The following is a 27,016-nucleotide window of genomic DNA, read 5'->3' as shown; positions in this document are numbered from 1 at the left end:
CCCACCAGCAGCAGTTTCCCATCACCATCTTTGTGTCTGTAGAGTGAAGAGATGTCAGTGACATTGCCGGAGGTGCATCCTCCAACAGCAATAAAATGTGTGCTATGGTGTAGATTTACTAATTAGATTTATGTTTTCTATATATGTTTGTGTAGTCTCCTTTTTCACATGGAGGCTGTTCAATTATTATGCAATAATTACTATGATTTTCACATTTTCATATAGTTCCAAGCTGATACTGTATCATAGAACCGAAGATTGGGAAATATGTTGGTTGACTTTCTTTGTTAAATTCAATTAAGTAACTGGCCAGCCATTAGCTGCTTGCTCTGCATTTACAGCACTGAAAAGCTTTATTTGTTCTGAAATCTCTAGCATCCTAGCTAAAAGTTCTGCTTGAACTGACTTTTAAATTTTTTTTAATTATATCTAGTTTTTTACCAATAGAGTTCATACATTTTTAAGATGTAATTTTATAGGAAGCAATTTTTACATGTTGACTGTTATGTGAAAACATAGAGATGCCAGTGCACAGCAGAATAAAAGCCTGGAAAATCACTTTGCCAAACATAATCTGTGTGTTTACTATGACATTCACAAGATGCTCTTTCCAAAACATTTTTCTTTACATTGGAGGAGCTGCACCTTGTGATGGGATTATTCAGTGAAAGCAATTCATCACTTATGCTCTTCTATGGAGTGTCTCTTTCAGAGGAAAGAATTATGGCACAATAATAGAGAGGCTCCATAGATTTATACAGGATAGGTACAATTTGCTGTTATTGAAAATATATTTACCACTTTGCTTTCAGTACTTTTAGAGGAGCTGTGCTTTTATCTAATAACTATGATAAAAAAAGATTTAACTATTGCTAATGTATCATATTTTTCCTTGTTGGCACTAAAAAAAACAGTAATACCATATAATAAAAAATTACTGAACTTCTAGATGTTAAAGGGTTCATGGGCATGCATTGATGCTATTGCAATTCCTCTGTTCCTCAGCTCCATTGTGTCTGTTCCAAATAGTGCACAACTGTGATTACTGGATTAGGGGAACCCTGGAACAACCACCAACTTGAAGGTGGATGTAATTCCATGGTTCACACTGCACCTGCACCATGCCAAATTGTTTACCAAATTGCACTTTGAACATTGCTCTTGCGTTTGTAAGGTTAATCAAACGCAAGAGCAATGTCAGTGTCTGTCTTCTGGATCATTTTCGGTTCTATTAACCTTCCTTACTTAATTAATTATTACGTTTACTGCTAACTCACCCATCATTTTGGAGTCTTTCATCCATTGAATCCCAATAATTTCCATACTCAAACTGAAAATATTAACCCAGCTATGTCCCTTATTATTAAGAGATAATATCCCTTATCTGAAAACCCTTTATGGAGAAAAATCAGAACTACGGTAAGGCCATCTCCCATAGAGTCCATTTTAATCAATTAATTATCATTTTTAAAAAGTTACTTGATCCTAACCAGGCTGCTTGAATCCATATTGGTGTCAAACAATCCTATTGGGTTTATTTAAAATGTAAATCATTTTAAATTTAGTTTTTAGGTATGGTGATCCAAATTATAGAGGGATCCCTTATCTGGAAACCCCATTCATTAAAATAGTCAAAGTGCTGGTTAAAACAATCCCCTTATAAATAAACTAGCAATGTGCCAATATGTTTTAACCAGGGCCAGAACTAGGGGTAAGCAAAGTAGGGACCCTTCACCCAAAAAAAATATTCCAAATCCTATTTTATCATGTTAGTCAAGCAAAATGTACTTAAACTATAACTGTAAAAAAAACACTATAAATATTATTTGAAACTTGTTTCCTTCTGTCTGTGAATCAATTATTATAGCAAGCAGGCAGAAGCCATTTTGTGGACACCAGAATGGGGGATCTGATGTCCAACCCCCATGCCCTGGTTACACACGGTGAAGGGGGAATGTGGGGAGTACAGTGACATTTAGTGCTGAATGGAAAGTGAAAGTAATTGCCTGCCCCGACTCTATGCCTATTTGTAAACATTAACACAGCAATAATTAGTATATCTCATATGAACACAGTAACTTGCCCACATCTTATAACAGGACAACTAAAAAACTGCACTGCAGACTTCTAAAATGTACACTCCAGTACTAGTAAGTACTGGGTAAAGTAGTTTTTTTCAAAACTAGAGCTCCTTTTATATTTGTCTTTTTTTTTCAGATGGTAAAGGCTATCCAGGTTCTACGTATCCACCTTTTAGAGCTGGAGAAGGTCAACGAGTTGTGTAAGGACTTTTGCAACCGATATATCACATGCCTAAAAACCAAAATGCACAGTGATAATTTGCTCAGGAATGATTTAGGTGGACCGTATTCCCCAAACCAGCCCTCCAACAGCCTACATGCACAGGTGAGGAAATACATTCCTTTTGCATTTCTTTGAAGATTTATGCTCAACAGATTTAGAAGGCCGAGTGTTTTTATAAAGGTCATGGAACTCCGAGGTAACTTCTAATATCTATAATGTTTGGGACCTGGGTTTTGAAGAAGAGGTCTTTCCGTAATTTGGGTCTCTAAGTCTACAAAAAAACATTTAAACATTAATTAAAACTGATAGGATTATTTTGCCTCCAATAAGAATTAATTATAACTTATTCGAGATCAAGTACAAGGTACTATTTTATTATTACAGAGAAATGGAAATTATATTTTAAAATTGTTAGGTATTTGATTAAAATTTGGTGCTTTCTGGATAACAAGTTTGCAGAAAACAGATCCCATGACCTGAAATCAATTATATAGTAACAAACATAGTAAATGAGTTAAATAAAACAGCATTTATTTGAGGAAAAAGCACTTAAGCGATGGAGAAACAAGAAGAGAGTACTCATAAGGGTGATATTATTTAAGCAATCTACATATATAGATGGTTTCATATTTGTCATGTTGTCATGAACATGCACTCACTTCATTACCAATTAATTATTTTAATCCTATTAATTTTTTATGCCCCAAAATAACCCATTTTAAAAAATATATACCAAACGCAATATTTAAAAAGTTACCTTTCACCGTTCAATAGGCATTTTCCATATTCTCCTCTGATACACTAATTTTCATTTTCCCACAGTTACCTACCAATGACTTCTTGTATAGAAAGGAATCTATTACACAATATTCTGGTCTAAAAGCATTCACTTAACATATCAAGGTGTAATATCCCTCTCTTAACTCAAGCACTAACAAACTGCAAAATCCTTTGTTTTCCTATGATTAATAGCTTATCTGATGTTGCATCTGTATAAAATCCATTTTATCTGTTATTTTCTCATCAACGTTTCAAAATCAAGAAACAACTAGTTTTTAGGACAGCTATTTTGACTCACATAAGAGTTTTTTACTGATAAAACACATATCAATACACACTTATACATACATTTACTGTATACATACACATATACAAATATCTCATGGCAAAAAAAACATAGATTTGGTCTGGCAAAAAACCAAAGGTTTTTGTAGATTTGTGCCTGCATGGTCCTACCCCTTCCATGATGTCATTGTAGGGTAGTGCGGTCCATAAATTTGGAGGTGCACTGGGTTAGGGTCAGGTGCAGATAGTGGAGGGGCGGGTTAGGGTCAAGTGCACGTGGTGAAGGGACGGGTTAGGGTGTGAGTGGGTCAAAGGCCCCGATACAATTAACACCACTATAATAAATACATAATATCATGGGCTGACCCCCTCAAAAATTTACAACCTTCACTGAAAATTTCAAACCCTCCCAAACACCACAGAGGAACTGACCTAAATGCACAGAGATGTCAAAATAAACTGCCTATACATTAATGGACCTATATAATATATACATATCAGTTTATAGCCTCTTAATCTGAAACAATCGTAGCAATCCCTAAAATAACAGTTAAATAAAATTAATTAAATTAATTAAGTTTAAACAGCTCAAAACTTTGTTGATTTAAAAAGCAAAGATGAGTACTGTTATCCTGGACAGCCAAAGTATTCAATTTATTCCATCCATTCTCTCTAGAACAAAAATTCCAGTGACTCTCAACCTCTCCTCAAAGGAGGTATGTGGTCAATGGCTACATATCTATGTTCCTTCTGAGGAAAATGACTGACATCAGGTTTTGATGGGTTTTTTTCCATTACAAAAATGTGTAGTTATCTTTTCTTACCCTAAGTTAATTGTTTCTCAACAACTAGTTTTATTATAGTGTAAAGTTCGGCCACCCCCAGTGGCTAGCAGAAAACTGACCTGGCCTGAGGTGCATCCCAATGTGCACCAGAGAGCAATTCTCTTCTTCCACTTCTTCTTTCTTCAAAATCCCAGGGCAGATGAATGTGCAGTAGAATAGAAAAGATGTTTTTTTGTTAATGTTTAGCTTTACACTCAACTGCACCCCTACATGAAAAAAAAGAAGCAAGAACAGGATCTCTTTGTGGTTCTCACTGAAAGAACCTATGGCCAGGGCAGTTTTCTGCTGACAGGAGCACCAGCCAGGAGTATCAGGTAAGTGAATAAACTAACTGGGGAGTGATTAACTGTTGGTAACCCCTAGTAATTTTTGCCTTTCCTTCACCTTTAATTGGGTAAGTCTGTACTAGAAAAAAACCTTCTTTTGCCCCCTAATCAAAGGGGAATTCAATATAACTGTCCACAATTCCTTATCAGGATGGATTATATTATGCTGTTCCATAATTATGGAAGGGAACTATAGTTCTGAAAAACAAATTTGTTCATTTTCATTCAAAGGTCTCTAGGTCTCATTTTCCTCCTGGCTCCCCATAAAGCCTGATCAAGACCCCAAACTTTTCTCTTTGAATTGATCCCAAATTCCTTTCAATTAAACATCAGAAATATATTTATCTGACTTGTTCCTGATTGCTCTACAAAACTGCAATGTATTGAGTGACGTCTTAACAACCGGTGAATAACAATTCCTATAATTGAAGAGAACATTTCTGTTGATTAATGATTACCATGCCTCCAAATCTCCACATCGAAGAACTTGCATGGGACCTGAGCGGTTAACTGGACATTGATAGAATGTGTTGTAAAATCTTTATACTCTGCCATTTCATTGGTCTAAGTGTGTTTTCTCAAGGCTGTTGCCTTTAAAGCTTTTGATTTACTAATCATTTATACAAGTCTGAAAAAAGCATTTTTAAAATGTTTTTGATGCCTGTTATCAGATGCGGAGGCATGTGTAAGGAATGTTTTCAGTCTTGTTAGCCATTTTATATTACACTTAAAAATATTTGTAGCTGTAGCAGAAAAAAAACGCATCGAAGCTTCAAAAATGAAAACAAAGGAATAAAAAGGTCTCTTATTTAGACATCCTGCAATAACTAATAACTTAATCACTGTTCTTAAAAAAGACAGGGAGAAATGGATTTTTTTTTTCTTGTTTGCTAATATCTTCTGAAAATAGACTTATTATTCCTTCCGTGCTTTATTGCGGTTTCCCTTATGAGCAAAATTAGCAAGAAACTTGCATAAAGGAGAACAATAATTGCTCAACGAGCATCTCGTTTGTAATTTATTAGGTTCTATTATTGCAGGTCGTCATGGCAACGACTTGCATCCAGGGCGACAAGAGAGATGTTAGATATGAGCCGATGAGGCTGTGAGCTCCGGCAAATGGAGAGGCACATTTTTATCAGTAATTTTGCTGAAAATAAGAAGTGAGAAGTTAATGAGATGTAAAGCTGTCCTGTGGCTATTGTGATTTTTTTTTTTTTTTAAGTGTTGATCTAATTAGAATGCATCGGTCAGAAAAAGTAATGAGGATTTACGTCTCACAAAGATCTGTGGATCATATCAGAAAATTAGCACCAGAGCAAAATAAATAAATTAATGTAACAAAAATCTGTTTCTTAGAGACTACAACACCCGTCTCCTTTTATATATATATATATACTCTGTAATGCCAGTCCCCATGTTTCTCCCAAACTTTTTAACACATTCAGAGATCATACCTAAAACACAAGGCATGTAATTATAGCACTAAGTAACTGAAGAACTGAGTGTGACATTTAAAATGTGTTTATCATGTATAATCATAATTTAAGGTATGCTATCAACATGTAGTATGGTGCTATTTAACCCTATCCTTTTGGCTTAGTTATTAAAACAAAATGCATGCATTTATAAAATCTGTTTGCAATCCTCGGCCCCATTTCTTGTGGCTTCTCACTGGCTGGCTCCTAAGTTGGCTAGTAGTGCCTGATCACATCTTGTTTCACTATAGTTGCAGTCATTTGAGAAAACCTCCATTACAATGTATGAGAGGGTGACAGAAGCCCTTGTGCAGTGACCTCTAGCAACTATTAGCCGTATGATCAGTTTACTACAGGTAGAATTCTGAAAGACGGTATGCGAGTTCTACAGGTAACTGCACTGGGGGGGCATTCCCTTTGTTAGTAAATAAACCAAAAGGACATAGTATCCTTAAGAAGTACTGTTACTCAGAGCCAATTCAAACACAATAATGGTTTTAAAACTTGGGTAACTATAGGATAGAGGTAAAAGGATACACAGTAAATATGATGGGATACAGGCATGGCATCCCTTATCTGGAAACATGTTATCCAGAAAGCTCTGAATAACAGGATGGCCTTCTCACATACATTATAAGCAAATAATTTTAATTTTTAAAAATGATTTCCCTTTTCTCTGTAAAGCAAAACAGTAGCTTGTACCTGGTGGTAACTAAGCTGAATTATTCCATATCAGTGGCAAAACAATTCTACTGGGTTTATGTAATGTGTAAATCATTTTTAGTAGACTTAAGGTGCAGTGCTCCAAATTCCAGATGGACCTCTTATTTGGAAAAACGAGGTCCTGAGCATTCTCAATAGCAGATCTTTATATATATATATATATATATATATATATATATATATATATATATATATATATATATATATATATATATATATATATATATATACACACACACACACACACACACACAATAGGAAGCATTTTTGACTACAATGTATTAACAAATTCACCAATCTTAATTTCTCCATGTCCAAATCTATGAGTTTCAACTGAGGACTGTTGTCAGGATAGCGCCAGGAAGTAATACATGTGTTTAAATATGTAAAGCAACCTATTATAGTGATTAACCCCTTGTGAACTCAACAATTAACAAACTGATAAAACTATGTGTCCATGTATTAGTTTAAATTTAAAGCTTAAAAGTTTAACATGTATCCTATGTATGTAATTTTAAACACATCCTAATACAACACCTATGTTGGCACAATGTATGAGTAAGCCAATGACTCCAGGTAGGGGTCATCCCTTACAAAGAAGGAGATAGAGCTACATGAGACTCTAGTTGTATCAGTAGAGTTTACAAATTCTACATTAAAGGGAAACTATAACCCAAATAAACACTTAAGCAACAGATAGTTTACATCATATTAAGTGCCATATTAAAGAATCTTATCAAACTGGTCTATATATTTAAGTAAATCTTGCCCTTTTACATCTCTTGCCTTGAGCCACCATTTCATGATGGTCTCTGTGCTGCCTCAGAGATCACCTGACCAGAAATACTTCAACTCTAACTGTAACAGGAAGAAGTGTTGAGGCAAAAGACAGAACTCTGTCTGTTAATGTGACCTAACAAGTATGGTTTGTTTGGAATGTTTGTGTGCACAGTGAATCGTACGATCCCAGGGGGCGGCCCTTATTTTTTAAAATGGCAATTTTCTATTTATGATTACCCAATGGCACATAATACTAGAAAAGTATATTATTATGAAAATGGTTTATTTACATGCAACAGGGTTTTACATATGAGCTGTTTTATGCAATATCATATCTGACATCAAAACCCTGAAGGCTTTGAGAGAAAGTCAAATGTAATTTTTAAAGGTACATATTTTTAGCAGTATTGAGTTACATCAGCTATGATCAAATGTTCAACTGGGTGTTCAATATTAGTTTTACCCTCTGGTTTGGATCTGGTTTTAGATCTGTCGGATGAATACACTATTCTAAAAAAAATTTTGTAGTGAGGCACTAATAATATTATAGAAAAGTCAATGAGACCAAAACATGCAAATAACGAATGCTTCATCCAGGGCTGGGCCGTGCCGACAGTGCACCCTAGGCACCCAGTCGGCTACCAAGCCCCCAGCGTTTGAACACATGCACACACTCAGGACTTTTTGCATCTGCATGCGCAATAAGAAGTCACGGCAGAGTAATGAAGGGCAAGGGCACGGAAGGGAGGGAGATAGGTAGGGGGAGTGACGGAGGGAGGGAAGAGTGCTAGAGGGGAGGGGGCGAGAGCAGCAGGGGAGCAAGCAACCTGGACTAGGGGTAGGCTGAAAACTTTGAAAAGGAACCTGCCTAGCGCCCCCACATCTTTGTGCCCTTGGCAAGTGCCTCTTCTGCCTATCCCTAGTTCTGACCCTGGCTTCATAATTTGCAAAAGGCTGTTGTGAACAGAGTCAAAGCCATACAATTTTGTCTCAGTTATGACCTATCACTTTGGATGCCAGCAGCAACTGCAGTGGAAGTAGGGATGGAACTAGGGGCAGGCAGATTAGGTGCCCGCCTTGGGTGCAATCATGAGGGAGGGCGCACTTTTAAGGGGATTTTCTCTTGTTTTTTAAACCCTGGTTTTTGGCTGCTGCTGGCACAGGTACAGATTGGTGGCAATATGAGGGATTGGCTGATGCTGGTTCAGGTAAATGGGGCAATATGGTGGCTGCTGGCACAAGTACACAGATGTTTGGGGCAATATGATGGATTTTTGGCTCCTGCACAGGTACAAATTAGAGGCAATATGATGGATTTTTGTGGCTGCTGCTGGCATAAGTACGATTGGGAGTACTTATGATGGATGTTTTGGCTTATGCTGGAAAAGGTGCAAATGGGGCAATATGACATGCAGGGCCGGAACTAGGGGTAGGCAGAGTAGGTATGTGCCTAGGGCGCAAAGCTGGGGGGCGCAAGGTACTTACCTCTGCCGCCTAGTCTGGTCCCCTCTCTGGCCAACTGTCCGCTTGTGTATGTGCGTCCATTCGCGCATTGCACGTGCAAGCATCTATTTGCGCATGCACAAACTCCCAGTCGGTGTCTGGCCGTTCTGGCCCGGCTCTAATGATGGTTCTGGCAGAGGTACATAGGGCAACATGATGGATGCTGGTACAGGAGACAATATGAATGGTAAGGTGGGAAATGGTAATGCAGGACCGGGTGGGGGGGCACTGCTTGAAGCCCTTGCCTAGGGGCCAAAATACCTTGGCTGGCCCTGAGTGGAAGCTCACTTTGCAATGTCTAAGATAGGAATGATGAATATTTTATGAACAACAACTATAAATAATATTAAAAGAGATACTGAAAAAGAAAGAAGGGAAAGAGAAACGGGCAAACACAGAAAAATGCTATTTCTATATTTCTGATATTTAAATACATAGATCTAGTGTATTAGATGTATAATAAACATCATATACATAGTAAATCTGAAGGATTACCATAGATGGATCTATGTAGAAGACTGCAAGATAATGCTTAGTATTAACACTAAAAAGAACAAGGCTGTTTTAGAAATTCAAGTTGTTGACCACAACAAAAAAGCCTACCTATTGCACAGTGAAAATAAAAAGACAGAGAAGAGCAGTTTACATGTATATTTCTGGATCTGATGAATTTTGTAATACACAGACCCTTGACTATCATTTTGAAAACTTCAATGGATTTTTTGCAAAATAAACACAAAAATATTTTATCATGCTGGCATACACTTAAAGAAAAATAGAAACCTGGTCCAGCTTCCGAAGTATATAGAACAAGAATACGTATTATTATCTATAACCAGTGTTTTGGCATTTGTAATCACAAAAGCTAAAAACGTGTTGTTCCCTGTAGGCAGAGTTCTGGTCTTACAATTCCTAACCATTGGCATTAAACGTAAAAATACATTAGCAGAGGAATTAACCTTTCTAATAATATTGCAATACACATACAGTATGTACCTGTTCAGAGAAAAAATGGTCAAGCAATGACCAGTGATGGGCGAATTTGTCCCGTTTCGCTTCACCGAAAAATTCACTAAACGCCGCCAGCATCTAGTTTTGGACACGGCAGTTTCGCAAATCTATTCGTCGGCACGAAACTCGGGAATTCGCAGCGAATTTGCGCCTGGCGAATAAATTTGCCCATCACTAGCAATGACTTGAATATTATATTCTTATAAAAATATGTTTGGCAAGGCTGTAAAAGCAAGTAAAGATAATATACAAAAGGAAAGGAAACAAAAAATGTTATAGTAAACCTAAAGTTATTGCATGCTGTGAGAAAACAACAGTTTTACTTATCTGTCATCAAAATGTTCTGAAATCACAGTAGCAGTAGGAACAGTTCAGTGTAAAAATAAAAATGGCTGTGCAAAATAGAAAAATGGTTTCCATATAGTTAGTGAGCCAAGCAATGTTTCTATAAAGGCTATAGTGAACGTAATAGCCAGAACCCAACTTTCTGCTTTGCATTAACTCTTACATAGTTAGTTACCAACAGTAGTTAAATCAGGTTGAAAAAAGACAAAGTCCATCAAGTTCAACCCCTTCAAATGAAAACCCAGCATCCATACACACACCCCTCCATACTTTCACATAAATTCTATATACCCATATCTATACTAACTATAGAGCTTAGTATCACAATAGCCTTTGATATTATGTCTGTCCAAGAAATCATCCAAGCCATTCTTAAAGGCATTAACTTAATCAGCCATCACAACATCACCCGGCAGTGCATTCCACAACCTCACTGTCCTGACTGTGAAGAACCCCCTACGTTGCTTCAAATGAAGTTCTTTTCTTCTAGTCTGAAGGGGTGGCCTCTGGTACGGTGATCCTCTTTATGGGAAAAAGGTCCCCTGCTATTTGTCTATAATGTCCTCTAATGTACTTGTAAAGTGTAATCATGTCCCCTAGCAAGCGCCTTTTTCCAGAGAAAACAACCCCAACCTTGATAGTCTACCCTCACTACTTAGTTAGTCAGCAACCTGAAGGGGGCCACATGGACCATAGTTGTTCAGTTAGTTTGCTTTTGATCCTTAGCATGAAGGTCAGATTTTAAAGCAATCTAAATGAACAGTGTTGTGACAGTGGCTCCCCGTTCAGGTCACTGGTTACCGACTGGTAACAGGTTAGAGAGATGCAAAGCAAAAAGTAGTGTTCTGGCTATTACATTAGACATCGTATCTATTCACTTTATAGATTATATTTTTGGTTAACTATATTGAAAACATTTTTGATTTTACAAAGCCTATCTATTTATCCAGTTTAATTTGTACAGGTACACTGAACAGTTCCTTTAAAGACTACTCCAATATGGACATTGACTGTACCAGTTGAGTGAAAGCTCAACAATCACATTCATACATTTACTGGCTGAGTTCATTACACATGCAGCCCCCTAAGCGGGTAACACTGGTCCCTTAACCAATGGCATGGAGCTACTCTATGGTAGAATGTGTCAGCATCACAAGTCTTCACTAGAAAATAATTACAAAGGAACAGTCATTGTCAGAGGCACTGGAAACCCCATTCTTATCACAAGTAACTCAGTGGATTGCACCTATAAGAAGGTCTTTAATATGTAGCACTCAACCCTGCATGTAACCTATTCTTTCATTTCCACCAAACCCACACCCCAAACCTATATTGGACTACTGGGAATCTAGCTCAATAATGGTGATAATGAGTGCTGAAATCTCTGCATCCCCATGCATCTGTTTCTCACAGCATAAACCTCACAAAGAGGGAGACTAGTAAAATACATCTGATATTGCAGCCATCCCAGAACAGTTTTACATGGAATATTGCACACAGATTTAGGACACCAAAAGATGTGTGTTATGAATCTATAAACATAAATAGAATAATTCATAACTTAATTCCCTGACAGTCTCTGAGAAGGCAACAATGCAAAAGCAATAGCCCTTAACAGGGTTAAGATGCCTCACATACCGAAAAATATAGTTTACACTGAGGAACAGATGGCGATGACTGATAGAAATTGGTGACCTGCAGACCTACAGCCAACCAACAACATAACAGAGCAGCTCCTGCCAATTCACTGGGGCTCCCTTCCCCTTTTGGAGCTGTGCCCTGCTCTTTCTGCATGAGTAACATGTCCCTAGCCAACTTAAGGGATGGATTTTTTTGTGAAGTCATCTAGTTTTTGTAGAAGGCAAAACAAATATTTCAGCCAGTTGCTTGGAAGGGGGATGGAGCTGCAGTGCATGTTAGCCCCTTGCAGAGGACTTTCCTATTATTACAAAGCTTATTGCTGTTGGATGCACATAATTAAATGTGGAAAAAGTCCTCACGACCAGTGAACGAGTTATCTAAGGAAAATGCTTGAATTCAAAATAGGATGTAATGTTTCTTGTTTTAACCCTTCTGCTCCATTATATATTTCAGCAAATTTATCTTCTTGATTTTGAGCCTCTCCTCTATTAAGTTTACAGATAAGGCCTTAGGTGTACTTGCCATTATTTTTATTTTCTCCTGTATTTTAAACCAGGCAAAGGAACAAATGCTGGGTGCTGCATGTGTAGATATTCTATTTTTTGTCTCTAGCCAACAGATCCTGCCATTTGGAAGTACAGTACTGGTATAGTTTAGACAGATTGCAGATATTTCACACCATTAACTTCTAGCCAAAACACTTCAGACCAGCACGTCAAAAGCTGCCAGTGATGTGGTATACATAGGATTTGGACTCTTGTGTTATTCTTGCATTGTGTTGAACAATAATGTAACAACAACAATTTAACAAATGAAGATAATTTAACATTATATCATTTTTCTATGTCATAATGTGGTCTGTGTTCTTAAAGGAGAAGGAAAGTCTGTTTGTACTTGGGGGTGCCAAATGCTAGGCACCCCCAAGTGATTTTATTGACTTACCTGAAACCCCGGGCCAGAAAACTGCACTGGCTCCAGGTTATACCAGTGAGCACCACGGTGAGATCTTCCTGCTTCCTCTTTGTTCACAAGGTTGCGCATGCACAGTAGAACAAAAAGCCAAACTTTAATTTAAAATTCAGCTATTTTGTTCTAAGATGCCAGAAGAGGATCGCTCTGTGGTGCTCGCTAGAAAAACCCCGGGCAGTTTTCTGCACCCGCCTAGGGTTTCAGGTAAGTCAATACAATCTACCTAACATTTGGCACCCCCAAGTGCAAACAGACTTTCCTTCTCCTGAATTTTGTACATTAACATTCAGAATGCAAAACCCAGTATTGCTCTTAGTAGCAGCTGGTAAATGTAGCAGTAATAATATTGTCATAGAAAAGTCATCATCACTCTTTTGGGATATCCTATTACTCTAAAAAGCATGCTGTTTATTTGGGGTGACCCAGGCCATTTTTCTATTAAAATGTTTCTAAACACAAAGTAAAATATTTGACATACATAAACAGTATATAAAATATAGTGACACAATATGCGTAAAGCTAAATAAACACCCTTTTTTTTGCTTTAAACATTGCTTTAAACTGCTCTAGGTATTCATTACTTTTCTGGTTTACATCAAAAATATCACTGGGAAACAAGTGCTTCTCAATATGCATAAATAGACTTGAGACACAAGACTAGTAGTTTATGGCCTCCTTCCCCAAAGTTCCCACAATCTTAGAAGGAAAATGAGTTGCATTTCCTATTTGTATAATTTGCATCAGCAAGAGGATCAGTCAAAGCCCCTCTTTTGTAGGATTGTCTCTGAGTTTTATTTTCTTATCTGCTTTCCAAGCCAGGGGGAGGGTGTACTGATACATAGCCACTTCCTCGATCTGAAGCCTAACGGAGGCACTAAATGCTTTGAGAAACACTTCTTTCCCAGTTTCACGTACAGTACAAGGTAAGTGTCCATATGGATAGTTACCTGATTTCTCAAAGCATTGTTGAAAACATTCATGGCTTTACTGTAAAATGATTTTTTTTAAACATAATGACTGCCTCCCACCTGAGATGGATCCCTTTTTTAAGTGTGGGACATTATTAGCAAACCCACCCATTTCATTGGAAAAAGAAGAAAAACACAAAATAAATAACTAACTTAATTTTTAATAGTTAAAGTTTTAATACATGGGTAAGTCTGTTTATGTTAATAGCCCCCATTAATATTAATAAATGGTATAAATTATTTTTACTCAGTTTTGATTTTGTTCACTCAAAAACGTAAAAATCCACCATCGACTGGTTCCTTTGAATTCGTTTCTCTAGTAGTAGTTCTGCCCCTACTCTAGAACTCATGGGGCAGATTTATCGAGGGTCGAATTTCAAATTCATGGGAGTTTTTTAAAACTCCCATAAACTCCCATGAACTCAAAATTCAACCATCAGTCGAAATTTATTAAAAAGAATCAAATTTTCTAAACTAGGATGAATAGGATCGACACAAAAACTCCAAAAAACAACCTCAAATGTCAGGAGGGCTGAAAAGAACTCCAAATTGATCCCAGGACGTCTTCCATTGACTAAAACAGTAATTCGGCAGGTTTTAGGTGGCCAATAGTCCAATTAGAGTTCTTAAAAGGCCAGAGTATGATAAATCTCGAAAATCTAATACAAATTTAAAAAAAAACTCGAATCGAATTTTAGGAATTCTTTAGTCAAATTTGACAGTTTTGGCCATACAAAAACTTGAAAATTCGAATTAAATTTTCAATTTGACCCTTGATAAATCTGCCCATAACAATGCAAAGTAGGTCATAGATTGTAGAGCAACCTTTTGCATAAAAACCGTCTTATTGAGTAAGTATTTGTCAACATATCAGCTTTACAGACTATATAAAGTGATATTGACTTATTTTTGTAGGTTGTTTACATTGGCTGTGCCAATTATTTTAAAATAAGGGCCTTGGATAGACCATTATAGACCATTTGCTTTTGCGTTTCTGAACCTTCTAGTGTTGCTTTGGACTTGTGCATTGCAATTGTTGTTGAAAGATTTGTATTCAGGCACCAGTTTTTTTTACCAGAGGTTCTCTTGCAGTAATTCCCAGTATATTTAAGCAATAACCCTTCATTCTGTTTAACACAATGCCCAATCCCTGATGATGAAAACCAGCCCAAAACATGGTACTGCAACTAACTTACTAATGTAACAGTTGGTGTGGGTAAGCCACACAAAGAGTTCTGAAAGAAATACTAAATTAGCTGACCACAATTATCAGCCTAGGTTATGAGCAAGCAGTGTCTTCAAGTACATTCTATTCAGTAAATAGTACAAAGAACACAGACAGTAGTCTAAGTAGCCATGAAAAATATAACGGTATAAAACAGTATTGTTGTATTGTTGTTTATTGAAACTTTGTGAGGGTTTTTGTTATGCTATCTGTTCCTGGCATACACAAATGCGCAATAGTTGCATACTGTTGTATATGTTGCAATATATGTATATATATTTACAAAAAGCATAGTAATTTAATTAAACCCTATTTATGTAAGTATATTACGCAAGATCCATTTATTTTTATAGTTGGGTAGGGATTACGTTAGAGCCCCATGCTTAATTTTTGTATGAATCTTTTGTAAACCCCCAGATTGTTGGACATTGTCGTTCACAATCCTGGTCAGTGACTAACTGATTTGCATATAATTCTATGTAGTATTTTTCTCGAGGCATTTCATATGGTGCTGCTATACTGATGTACACTCAATCTGATCTGGGAGAGCATTCCTACATAGAGTTTTGGAAAGGCAATGGGATTGTGAATAATAAATATCCCCTTGCATAGCCCACAATTTTTTACTTTTCCCCCACTTTTTTTAGCTAGGTATGAAAACACTGGCTTTTGGCATTTAATATTATTTGTGGCAATATTTTCTCATGCAAAAATGCCCAAGAAACTTTTTCTCATTGTGAGAACTTATGTGCAAATTATTATTTTTTTTTCAATTTCCCTGTACACCTGGCATTCAGCAGCAATATATTAATAAGGGGAAGGCTGGGGGACAAATGTATGTGGGCAATAACCACTTGAGGGCACAGGGTGCTGAGTTAACCTACACTATAGCAGAAATTTTGGGGTGAGGTCAGACAGAAGTAAAACCGCAAGTGCTGAATTATTGAGCACTAAGGTGTTTGGTGATTTGGCACTAGTGTCCTGGCCATTGTAAAAAAAACCCTAATATGTCTATCAGATTTGAACTGCAACAATAAACCACAATACTTTGGGAGGGGGTTCTTAAATCTCAGTTGTTAAATACAATTCCCCAGTGTTTTAAAATCTTTCTTACAGAGTCCCTCTGTACATGGCATACGTCTTTTGTGTTCTAGTAGAGTCAGTCACTGTTTGTATGTAAAAGGCAATGGTTATCCTTTTTAGAATGGCCCGTATACCATAGATGTTGGCTCAGGTTCCTTAAATACTTCCAGGATCAACAATTCCTCTTAATTCTCAAAAATATCTCCTGTCATATGGATTGAAATTGTAATAATTAGCAGCCATCACATTTTTATACAATTCTGTTTCCTGAGTTTGATTGATCCTTATTTTGATGTCTAAGATGAGCTCTATCATAGTTAAATGTGAGGTAGTAGTCATTCCTTTTCTCTTCTCTTTGTTTGCTGATGCCATTCAGAGTTATTACTGGTTATATTTTGAAGCACTTTGGATCTTTACCCTTGCACTTCTCTCTGAGGGAACATACATTTTATATTTGTAATATTTCTGGGATTTTATTAATAGAACAGATTCATGTTACTATATATGTTACGTTTTTGTGACTGTTGGGTGTATAGTATATTTTTCTTCTCTGAATGTAATACCCACACTAATAGTACTATCTCCCCATCTGTTGGGGGTTGCTTGCAGTGCAATATGCCAAGGTCTGCTGCAGTTAGGTTTTTTTTGACAATTTAATTCTTGCCTGGCAACCATTTTCCTTTTTGCTCTTATTTTCAGGACATTTTACAGAACTCTCCAAACTCTATGACTGGTCTATCCAATAACCCACAGGGGATTGTTGTCCCTGCCTCAGCACTGCAGCAAGGAAATATCTCTATGACAACAGTCAACTCCTCTCAAGTTGTATCAGGTGGGGAACATTCATTATTTAAATTCTGGCCTACATAACTATAGTCAGTGGTAGGAAATTAGAGTGAAACTTGTTAAACAGAGTTTCAGCTTTTGTTAACAGACTTTTGAAACAAAGTAAGGTAAATCTGCTTGGCTTCAGCTTTGTATATACATTTCTATCTGGCCACAGTAAGAAACAATGTCCCTAATCTAGGCTGATGGAACAGCTGAAATGCTCTTAGCAACCCACTGAAGCTTAAATATTTCATGTTATATTTTATCCGTCACTACAAGAGGTGTATTCATATATGGCAATTATAAAAAGTCATTCTCAGATGCTTAGATGATTAGTTGAGGAAACTAAGTTAAAACGCATCTCAGTAAAATGGAAAACATGTATGTTTTGCTTAGAGTGCAGTTAGAAATTTAAAAAGCAACACATTTATCATTACCCTAATGATTTTCTTAAACCAAACCAAAAAAGGAGGCAAAACTGTGTAATAAAAATGGGAGACACATAGAAGCTGTTTTTTTTTTTAATTTAATAATCTTTAATATTTTTTTGCATGGGCAAGTTGTGTTACAGTTTGTTTACTGTTTATCAAATGCAGCTTGTTACAACTCCAACCAGTTGTTATTTATTTCTAAATTGTGTATTCATAGCAACCTTATATTTTCCTATTATGGGTCAATTATTGGATTGCATTTGAGCCTCCATACTGTCCAATTGAGGAATGCATGTCTGACCCAATTTAATACACAGCTAAGACTGTCCAAACACTTGGGGATGCAATGGTTTTGGCCTCATGAATGGACCAGTAGACTGCCAAATCAAGCAGCCAATATTGTTCCATGCATGGGCAACTCTATAAATAATTCAAATGAAACTCACAATTTAAATAATTGTGCATGAGGCACACATACCACAGTTTACATATAATATGAATAGTAGTTTAATTCACCTCAACTATGTATGATTTGCCTCTTATCTCGTCTTTTCTGAATGCAGAACAAAGACAACCAAAATAAAATGCATATTTTTGGATATAAAAGATATTGTCTTGTTATAGACAACTATAACATATAACTTATTGCAGTTAGGCTTGACTACAAGTATATGTTGCTCCCTAAGGACAGAAAAAGTTTTCATAGACTTCCACCTTCTTTTCGAAAGAGGAAGAGGAGAAACTCACTCCAATGTACCTCAAATAATGGATTTGTCGCTAAAACACACAGCAAATCTTAGTTGTGTCTTATATACAGATCTCTTTATTCAAAGTGCCCAGTGTTTTTAATATTTTTTTGCCACTCCTAATTTCATTTTAGCTTTTTTATTGAGTTTACAAAAGCATTCTTTTCCAGACTTTGCACAATATATTGTTTGAGTCCCAGAGTCTCTTGAAAGCAGTTTTTTATGGTTCGTCTTCTTATGTGTGGACTCTTTGAGTATCAGAGATAGTTTATGCTCCTTATAACGAATTCGCTCCTTGTGTTCTGTTCCCAGGAGGAAGGGGCTAGGAAACTCCTTCTTTCCCTGCACGTGAATAATATGGCAATTCTCTTGTGATGTGGATACATTATTCATGAAGCAGATAGTGGTTAGAGAATTATTAACCCTTCAGAGTTCAACATTTGTTAAGATTTGTTACGATTTGTTCATGCAGCCAGAGAGAGGGAAGTTAAATAAATCTTCTGTTCAAAGTATTACAGTATGATTTATAACATTATTGATTTTCTTTTTATTTTCTGTACTGTTTTATTAGAAGGATTCACTTGCTGTCAGAAATACTTTATGCCACTGGAAGGTCATTTAGTCAAGACGAGTGCTTGGTTCATTCTATAGTTTAAAGTGAAACATATATCCGTAAACATTTATATAGTATAATTTAGTAATGCTACTAATATTAGCTAATTCCTATTTTATTAGGTTACTAAAGAAATAAGAAAAGGGCTAGTTATGCTGTTTAGATATGCAGTAGTTTATTCAGGTGTGGTGATCTTTATTTTTGTTGATACCAAGTCTGTTTCTGATGCAAAAGAGGGCTCATCCATTATAATAAGCATGGGACTGAATGAAGGTATAATAATTAGTGATGGGCGAATTTGCGCCGTTTCGCTTCGCCGAAAAAAAAAAGTTTTTGACGCCGGCGCCCGTTTTTTCGACGCCGGCGCCCGTTTTTGACGCCGGCGTCCGTTTTTTTCGGAAAAAAATTTTGACGCCGGCGATTTTTTTTGGCGAATTTTCGCGGGCGTTTCGCAAATTTATTCGCCTGCCGCAAATTCGCCGCGAATTCGCGCCTGGCGAATAAATTCGAGTTTCCTTAAATGAGAAGGATCTTGAGGTCTTTGTAGATAACACATTGTCTAATTCTGTGCAATGTCATTCTGTGGCTACTAAAGCAAATAAAGTTCTGTCTTGCATAAAAGAGGGCATTAACTCAAGGGATGAAAACATAATTATGCCTCTTTATATGTCCCTGATAAGACCTCATCTGAAGTATGCAGTGCAGTTTTGGACTCCAGTCCTTAAGAGGGATATAAATGAGCTGGAGAGAGTGCAGAGACGTGCAACTAAATTGGTTAGAGGGACGGAAGACTTCAATTATGAGGGTAGACTGTCAAGGTTGGGGTTGTTTTCTCTGGAAAAAAGGTGCTTGTGAGGGGACATTATTACACTTTACAAGTACATTAGTAATAGCAGAGGACCTTTTTACCCATAAAGAGGATCACTGTAGCAGAGGCCACCCCTTCAGACTAGAAGAAAAGAACTTTCATTTGAAGCAACGTAGGGGGTTCTTCACAGTCAGGACAGTGAGGTTGTGGAATGCACTGCCGGGTGATGTTGTGATGGCTGATTCAGTTAATGCCTTTAAGAATGGCTTGGATGATTTTTTGGACAGACATAATATCAAAGGCTATTGTGATACTAAACTCTATAGTTAGTATAGATATGGGTATATATAATTTATGTGAAAGTATGGAGGGGTGTGTGTATGGATGCTGGGTTTTCATTTGGAGGGGTTGAACTTGATGGACTTTGTCTTTTTTCAACCCCATTTAACTATGTAACTATGTAACACACATGTTTGCCTGTGTTTAGCGAGCTTAGCCCTACAACTAATGATGACAGTGGTATGGATCCTTGGGCTGACAAGGTTTTTTCCTTTTTGTTGGTCAAAGTGATAGGATTATAGTGATGAGAGACATTAGACTCTAATGGGCGAAAAAAACATTAACATTAAAATTGTTGCATGCCAAAAAGAATTTTGCCCAATTTGTTGCGCAACCAAAAAATGTCGCCACCCATACACTTCAATGCATTTCAGTTTGGCAATTCTTTAGCGAAGAGAAAAGGGTCATATTCGACCATCAATAGATAGGAAGTTTAGTATTAGTGCACTGTTTTTAGTGCAATTTTGTATTTTTGCAGCATAAAGGGGGTTAGACCAAATTTTAAACAAGTAGGGAAGCTGCAGAGCAAAATAAAATTAAATAATTCAGAAACCATAGGACATCTAAAAAATTCCAAAAGACTTTAGAATACTAATGTCAAGGGAATTCTCATTAACATACTCTTAGGGGCCCATTTAATAAATCACAATTTTTTTCTGGTTGAGGGGGAAAACTTGAATTTTTCATGGAAAAATAAAAACTTTAATTTTTTGATTTATTATATCCAAAGCTGCTAAATATCCAAAAATACTCCATCTCAAACCTGTCGAGGTCAAGTACAAGTCAATGGCAGATGTCCCTGTAGTTGTTTTTTGGCATCGTGATCATGATCAGGGTTTTGTCCAATAATCTGATAAAGTCAACTTTACACCTACTGTAACAGTTCATGCACAAGCCTGGCATCTATCATTACTGATGGAGTCCCATGCAGATGGTAGGGAGCAATCAAGATGATGGAATTTCTTTACACAAAGGCACCAGTGTTTTGTCTGCATTTAATTCTGTTTCCTGAGTGATGACTCCTTAGAGATGATAATAACTGTGTAGGTATATACATGCATATATGCTGTGCTTTCTAATATAATTCAAAATGTAGCAAAAAAAAGTATAAAGGAGATATCCCAAAGGAGAAATTTAACTTGCCAAACTCGGTGATGTGCAGAGGTGAGCGAATGTGTTTCTTTTTCACTGTGAGATACAGTTGGCTGCAGGCGCGCAAGTAATATTTCTTCTGTGTTTTATAGAACCTGACAACAAAACCCAATAAAACGTGAACAAATAAAAAAAAAAAAAAGTTTGGAGTTAGAACAAGTCAACAGCAAATACCACAGATATGCACATATTTATACAAATACATTGTATACACACATAAAACTGTCTTGTTTATGATTGCATTCCTTTCATTCTATTGTTAATTGTTCATTTGTAGTGTAGTGGAAAACATAAACCTTGTTGCATACACACGTGGTTACCGTGGGGCCTATTTCTACTTAGAATGTGTTTCTCCATTTTTTCTGTTTACTTTGCTGACAATGAAAAATTGTTAGTCTGTTCCGTTATTAATAGAAACTCTGACAAGTTGAGAAGGGACAGTCAGGTTGGCAAAACAGTCAGGTTTGGGAAGTTCAAGTAACAATTACCAAAAGTAGACCTGCCAGCATAATCAATATGATCTAAAGGTAAATTTTAATGCACATTAAAGGGATACTGTCATTTTTTTCAAAATGCATCAGTTAATAGTGCTGCTGCAGAAGACTTCTGCACTGAAATCACTTTCTCAAAAGAGCAAACAGATTTTTTTATATTCAATTTTGAAATCTGACATGGGACTAGACATATTGTCAATTTCCCAGCTGCCCCAAGTCATGTGACTTGTGCTCTGATAAACTTCAATCACTCTTTACTGCTGTACTGCAAGTTGGAGTGATATCACCCCCCCTCCCTTTTCCCCCCCAGCATCCAAACAAAAGAACAATGGGAAGGTAACCAGATAGCAGCTCCCTAACACAAGATAACAGCTGCCTGGTAGATCTAAGAACAGCACTCAATAGTAAAATCCAGGTCCAACTGCGACACATTTAGTTACATTGAGTAGGAGAAAAAACAGTCTGCCAGAAAGCAGTTCCATCCTAAAGTGATGGCTCTTTCTGAAAGCACATGACCAGGCAATATGACCTGAGATGGCTGCCTACACACCACTATTACAACTTAAAAAATACACTTGCTGGTTCAGGAATGAAATTTTATATTGTAGAGTGAATTATTTGTAGTGTAATTTAGAAATAAAAACTGCATCATAAAAATCATGACAGAATCCCTTTAATATTTCGAAGAGTCGTTTTTTAATGTCAGCATCACTTTAAGGTTTAGGGCCAGATTCACTAATGATAAATAATGATTTATAGATTTTCAAAAAATATTTTACAGATCTCATCAGGTTAGTTTGATTAAGAAACTAATAATTTTGTATTTATCTAATTCATGTTGATTGTGTAGGAATACATACAATATCCATCAATCTGGTGCTCATGCTTACCTCTTTTGCGTTGGGGTGGTTCTGGGGTGGGATATTACTAGCGCAGAGAGATCAGTTGCCCTCTATGCACTAGGAGAGGTGAATTTCAGAAAACAGAAATTGGGCTTATATTGTTGCTGCCTCTGGCAACCTGCTGAACACTGCCACCTGAGCCAGGGTCCTTACCTTGCGTCATGACAGGAATGGGCCTGCCATCAATATTGATATTGACTAACTAAGCAGGAAACAAAATAACAATGAAACATTACCCATATCCTGAAAAAATCGCATAGCAGGCAATAGGGTATGGCCAATAACAAATAATAGTTTTGGTTAAATACAATAGGCCTATTGATCTTGTGTGATTCCTTTCTCAGTCTTTGATAAATCATGCCCTTTGTGTAAGTAGAGATTAGCCCTGAAGTTTGCTGACAGCCTGTTAAGAGCATTGCCATAATATTATGTCTGCATACAGTATGCATACTTTGCAGAGCCCAATTTAGCCAGAAAATTGTTAAGGCTATAGTAGCATTTAATATATATTTTGCAGAACTACCATCTTTCTGTCTGAGTTTGATCATTTAGTTTGAAAATTAAACTTTATTTCATGAAATGTCATAAATGGTATTTAATAAGAATGAAATGTACGTTTATAATATTACCTGTTTCATTGTTCACCTGTTCACACTCGATACAAACTGCTAGCACAGCATTGTGTCACTGTTTGTAGTACATCTTAGATTGGTTTCCTTGTCTCCTGCTGTATTCTGTCTGCTCTATGTTCCCTGTGTGTGCCATACTCCGCCTGCCCTATGCTCCCTGTGTGCGCGCTATACTATGCCTGCCCTATGCTCCCTGTGTGCACGCGCTATACTATGCCTGCCCTATGCTACCTGTGTGTGCCATACTATGCCTGCCCTATGCTCCTTGTGTGTGTCCTACTTTGCTTGCCCTGTGCTACCTATGGAACTTAAGCCTGGTAGGGTTTATTCTACTGGAAATTGTTGTTAGGGGCCCCTAAGATATTTAATCATGTTCTGGGGGGGGGGGGCATGTTATCTGAAAGGGAGGAGGAGGCATATGGATTTATGGGTATGTGTTAATATGACTTCAATCTTTCACATATGAGTGATGTGTAACCATGTACAAAACCAACCATTTGTTTTTTGGTGTGGTACCACCATTAATGTGAATATATTATAATATATTGTGGTAACATGGGTGTGGTTTGAAGTGGGTGTGGTTTAAAAACAGCGAGTGGTCAACACTGGCTTCCATTATCAAATATATTCCGTCCCTCAGTACCACTGACGTTGAACAGCACTGATCTAGATCATCAAACACACTGTAGTAATTAAGCTACTATAGTAAGAATGATCCATTCTAAAGATCAAATATAAGATCAGAATCATGTTGCTAAAAGTATTCTTAAAGAAACAATTCAGTGTAAAAATAAAAACTGGGTAAATAGATATGCTGTGCAAAAGAAAAAATATTTCTAATATAGTAATAGCCAGAACACTACTTCCTGCTTTTCAGCTCTCTAACTCCGAGTTAGTCAGCGACTAAGGGGGCCTCATTGGACATAATTGTGTTTGCAATTGATCGTCAGCATTCAGCTCAGATTCAAAAGCAAACAGTTATGACCCATATGAGCCCCCTAAAGTCAATGATTGTTAAGCCTGCCTGGTAACCAATCAGTGGAAATCAATATAGCTGTAGTGTTCTGTTATACATCCAGTCACCTCAGCCTAATTTAAAAATGCAAAGATTATATAATTGTGTTTCTTCTTTCTCTTTGCTAGGTGGGGCTCTTTATCAGCCAGTTGCCATGGTAACTTCTCAGGGTCAGGTAGTAACCCAAGCTATCCCACAGGGAGCCATACAGATCCAGAATGCACAGGTAAGAATGCATTCCATAATGTTATATTTGGCTTCTCTGCATTATTGACAATTACACAGTAAATATAGAGCTAAACTACATGGGAGATTTTGTAGGATGTTGTGTGATCTACAGAATGTATCCTACAAGTCAGATGTAGTTGCATGGGTAAAAAAATAATGGGACTGATTTGTGAACTACATGGAAGTGTTGCCATCCGACAAAACACACCTGTTGGAGGTGAATGCTGCATTTATAACCTAAAAGATAAAATCTGATTGTATCTAAAATGACTTTTTCTTCTCATTGAAATACGTTGACTGCGGATGTACATGGAGGAACAAATGCACCATCCAACTTTAACTGACCTGATTTACGATAGAGAGGAGAACAGATTTTGTTGTAGTATCCTACACAATCTTGTGCTGCTGCTTGACAAGATTTTGTGGGTCAGATAAAATCTGATCAAAATCTCCAGTCTAGTTTAGCCCTTGTGTAATTGGATAGAGAACTGGCTGAAGGATAGACTACAAAGAGTGGTGGTAAATGGAACATTTTCTCATTGGACCAGTGTTGTTAGTGGAGTATCGCAAGGGTCTATACTAGGTCTCTTGCTTTTCAACTTTTTATTAATGACCTGGAGGTGGGCATTGAAAGTACCATTTCTATTTTTGCTGATGATACTAAATTGTGCAGAACTATAGGTTCCATGCAAGATGCTACCACTTTGCAGAGTGATTTGACTAGATTAGAAAACGTGGGCAGCAAACTGGAAAATGAGGCCCAGTATTGATAAATGCACTTTGGCAGAAATAATATAAATGCAAGTTATGCACTTAATGGCAGTTTGTTGGGGGTTCCTTAATTGTGACGTATCTAGGGGTTTTTGTAGAAACAGTAACAAGTTGTAATTCCATGCAGTGTCATTCTGTGGCTACTAAAGCAAATAAAGTTCTGTCTTGCATAAAAAAGGGCATTAATACAAGGAATGAAAAGATATTTAAATGAGCTGGAGAGCGTGCAGAGATGTGCAATTAAACTGGTTCTGGGTATGAAAGATTTAAACTAAGAGGGTAGACTGTCAAGGCTGGGGTTGTTTTCTCTGGAGAAAATATGCTGCAAGGGGACATGATTACACTTTATAAGTACATTAGAGGGCATTGTAGAGCGCTAGCAGGAGATTTATTTTTTCATAAAATGGATCATCAGACCAGAGGCCATACTTTTAGACTAGAGGAAAAGAACTTTCATTTGAAGCAGCGTAGGTGGTTCTTCACAGTGAGTTTGTGGAATGCACTGCTGGATGATGTTGTGAGGGCTGATTCTGTTAACACCATTAAAGGAAAACTATACCCCTCAAACAATGTAAGTCTCTATAAAAATATATTGCAAAAAACTATATGAAATATGTAAAACCCTGCATCATGTAAATAAACCATTTTCATAATAATATACTTTTTTTAGTAGTATGTGCCATTGGGTAATCATTAATAGAAAACTGCCATTTTTAGAAATAAGTGCCGCACCCTGGGATCCTATGATTCACGGTGCACACAAACATACCAAACAAACCATACATGTTAGGTCACATGAGCCAATTAACAGACAGAGTTCTGTCTTTTGCTTCCACACTTCTTGCTTCCACAGTTAGTGCTGCAGTATTTCTGGTCAGGTCATCTCTGAGGCAGCACACAGACCATCACGAAATAGTAGTTCAAGACAAAAGATGTAAAAGGGCATATTTACTTAAATGTATATTCCAGTTTAGTAAGATTCTTTAATATGCCACTTAATTTGATAAATTGCTCAAGTATTCATTTTGGGTGTATAGTTTTCCTTTAAGAGGGACTGATTTATTGGACAAGTATAATATCCAAGGCTATAGTGATGCTAAAATCTACAATTTATATAGATATTAATATATATAGTTTCAGTGGGTGTGTGTAGGTGTGTGCCCTGGGATTCATTTGGAGGTGTACAACTTGATGGACTTTGGTGTTTTTCCAACCCAACTTAACTATGTAACTAAGTTGTGTAACATTTATCTAAATCAACCTGGAGGGGTTTTTGTATGTTGTATAATGTTATGGCATTGTATAAAACCTAGCACCAGTTTGCTTGGTACATTGCTTACACTTACAACATTTCCTTTGTATGGAGAAGGTGATATTCTACATGCAATTAAAAGTTGACATTGCCTAGGGCAGTTTTTTTAAAGATAAAATGGAGAAATCTGGCAAGTTTACTAGCCATTCAATTATCATGGAATTTTGACTGAATCAATCAAAATAGCCTACTTGTTATTTTATAGTCAAACATCCATAATATTTTAACATTGGGTGGCTTACCCCAAAAGACTGACCTTACTCAATGGTAAAAAATACATATTTTCTAGTGGATTTGATTAATATATGTATGATCAAGTGCACCTGATTGATAAAATGTGATAGATTGTTGCAGTAATAACATCTAAATATCCTTATTGTTCAGAATCGTTAAAATTAGTATATAAGCCGCTGCAATGCAATGATTTTTTTGAAGAAAGACACTCTCAGAAATCTTAAACCTCTGGTTTTAATTAATTAAGA

The 27,016-nt window shown here is 36.8% G+C and overlaps 1 protein-coding gene across 6 annotated transcripts in view; it reads left to right on the top strand.

Annotated features, from left to right (window-relative positions):
- Positions 1 to 27,016, top strand: part of pknox2.L (PBX/knotted 1 homeobox 2 L homeolog) — a 381,764-nt gene that overhangs the window by 312,467 nt on the left and 42,281 nt on the right. For all 6 annotated transcript variants that reach the window (XM_018225718.2, XM_018225720.2, XM_018225715.2 and 3 more), the window contains 3 exons: positions 2,218 to 2,406; positions 16,966 to 17,098; positions 24,352 to 24,449. In XM_018225718.2, the coding sequence (XP_018081207.1) occupies positions 2,218 to 2,406; positions 16,966 to 17,098; positions 24,352 to 24,449 (420 nt within the window). The remainder of the gene's footprint in view (positions 1 to 2,217; positions 2,407 to 16,965; positions 17,099 to 24,351; positions 24,450 to 27,016) is intronic.

The sequence above is a fragment of the Xenopus laevis genome, chromosome 7L (genome assembly GCF_017654675.1).
Source record: "Xenopus laevis strain J_2021 chromosome 7L, Xenopus_laevis_v10.1, whole genome shotgun sequence".
Taxonomy (NCBI): Eukaryota; Metazoa; Chordata; class Amphibia; order Anura; family Pipidae; genus Xenopus; species Xenopus laevis.
This window is presented reverse-complemented; position numbering and strand designations above follow the sequence as displayed.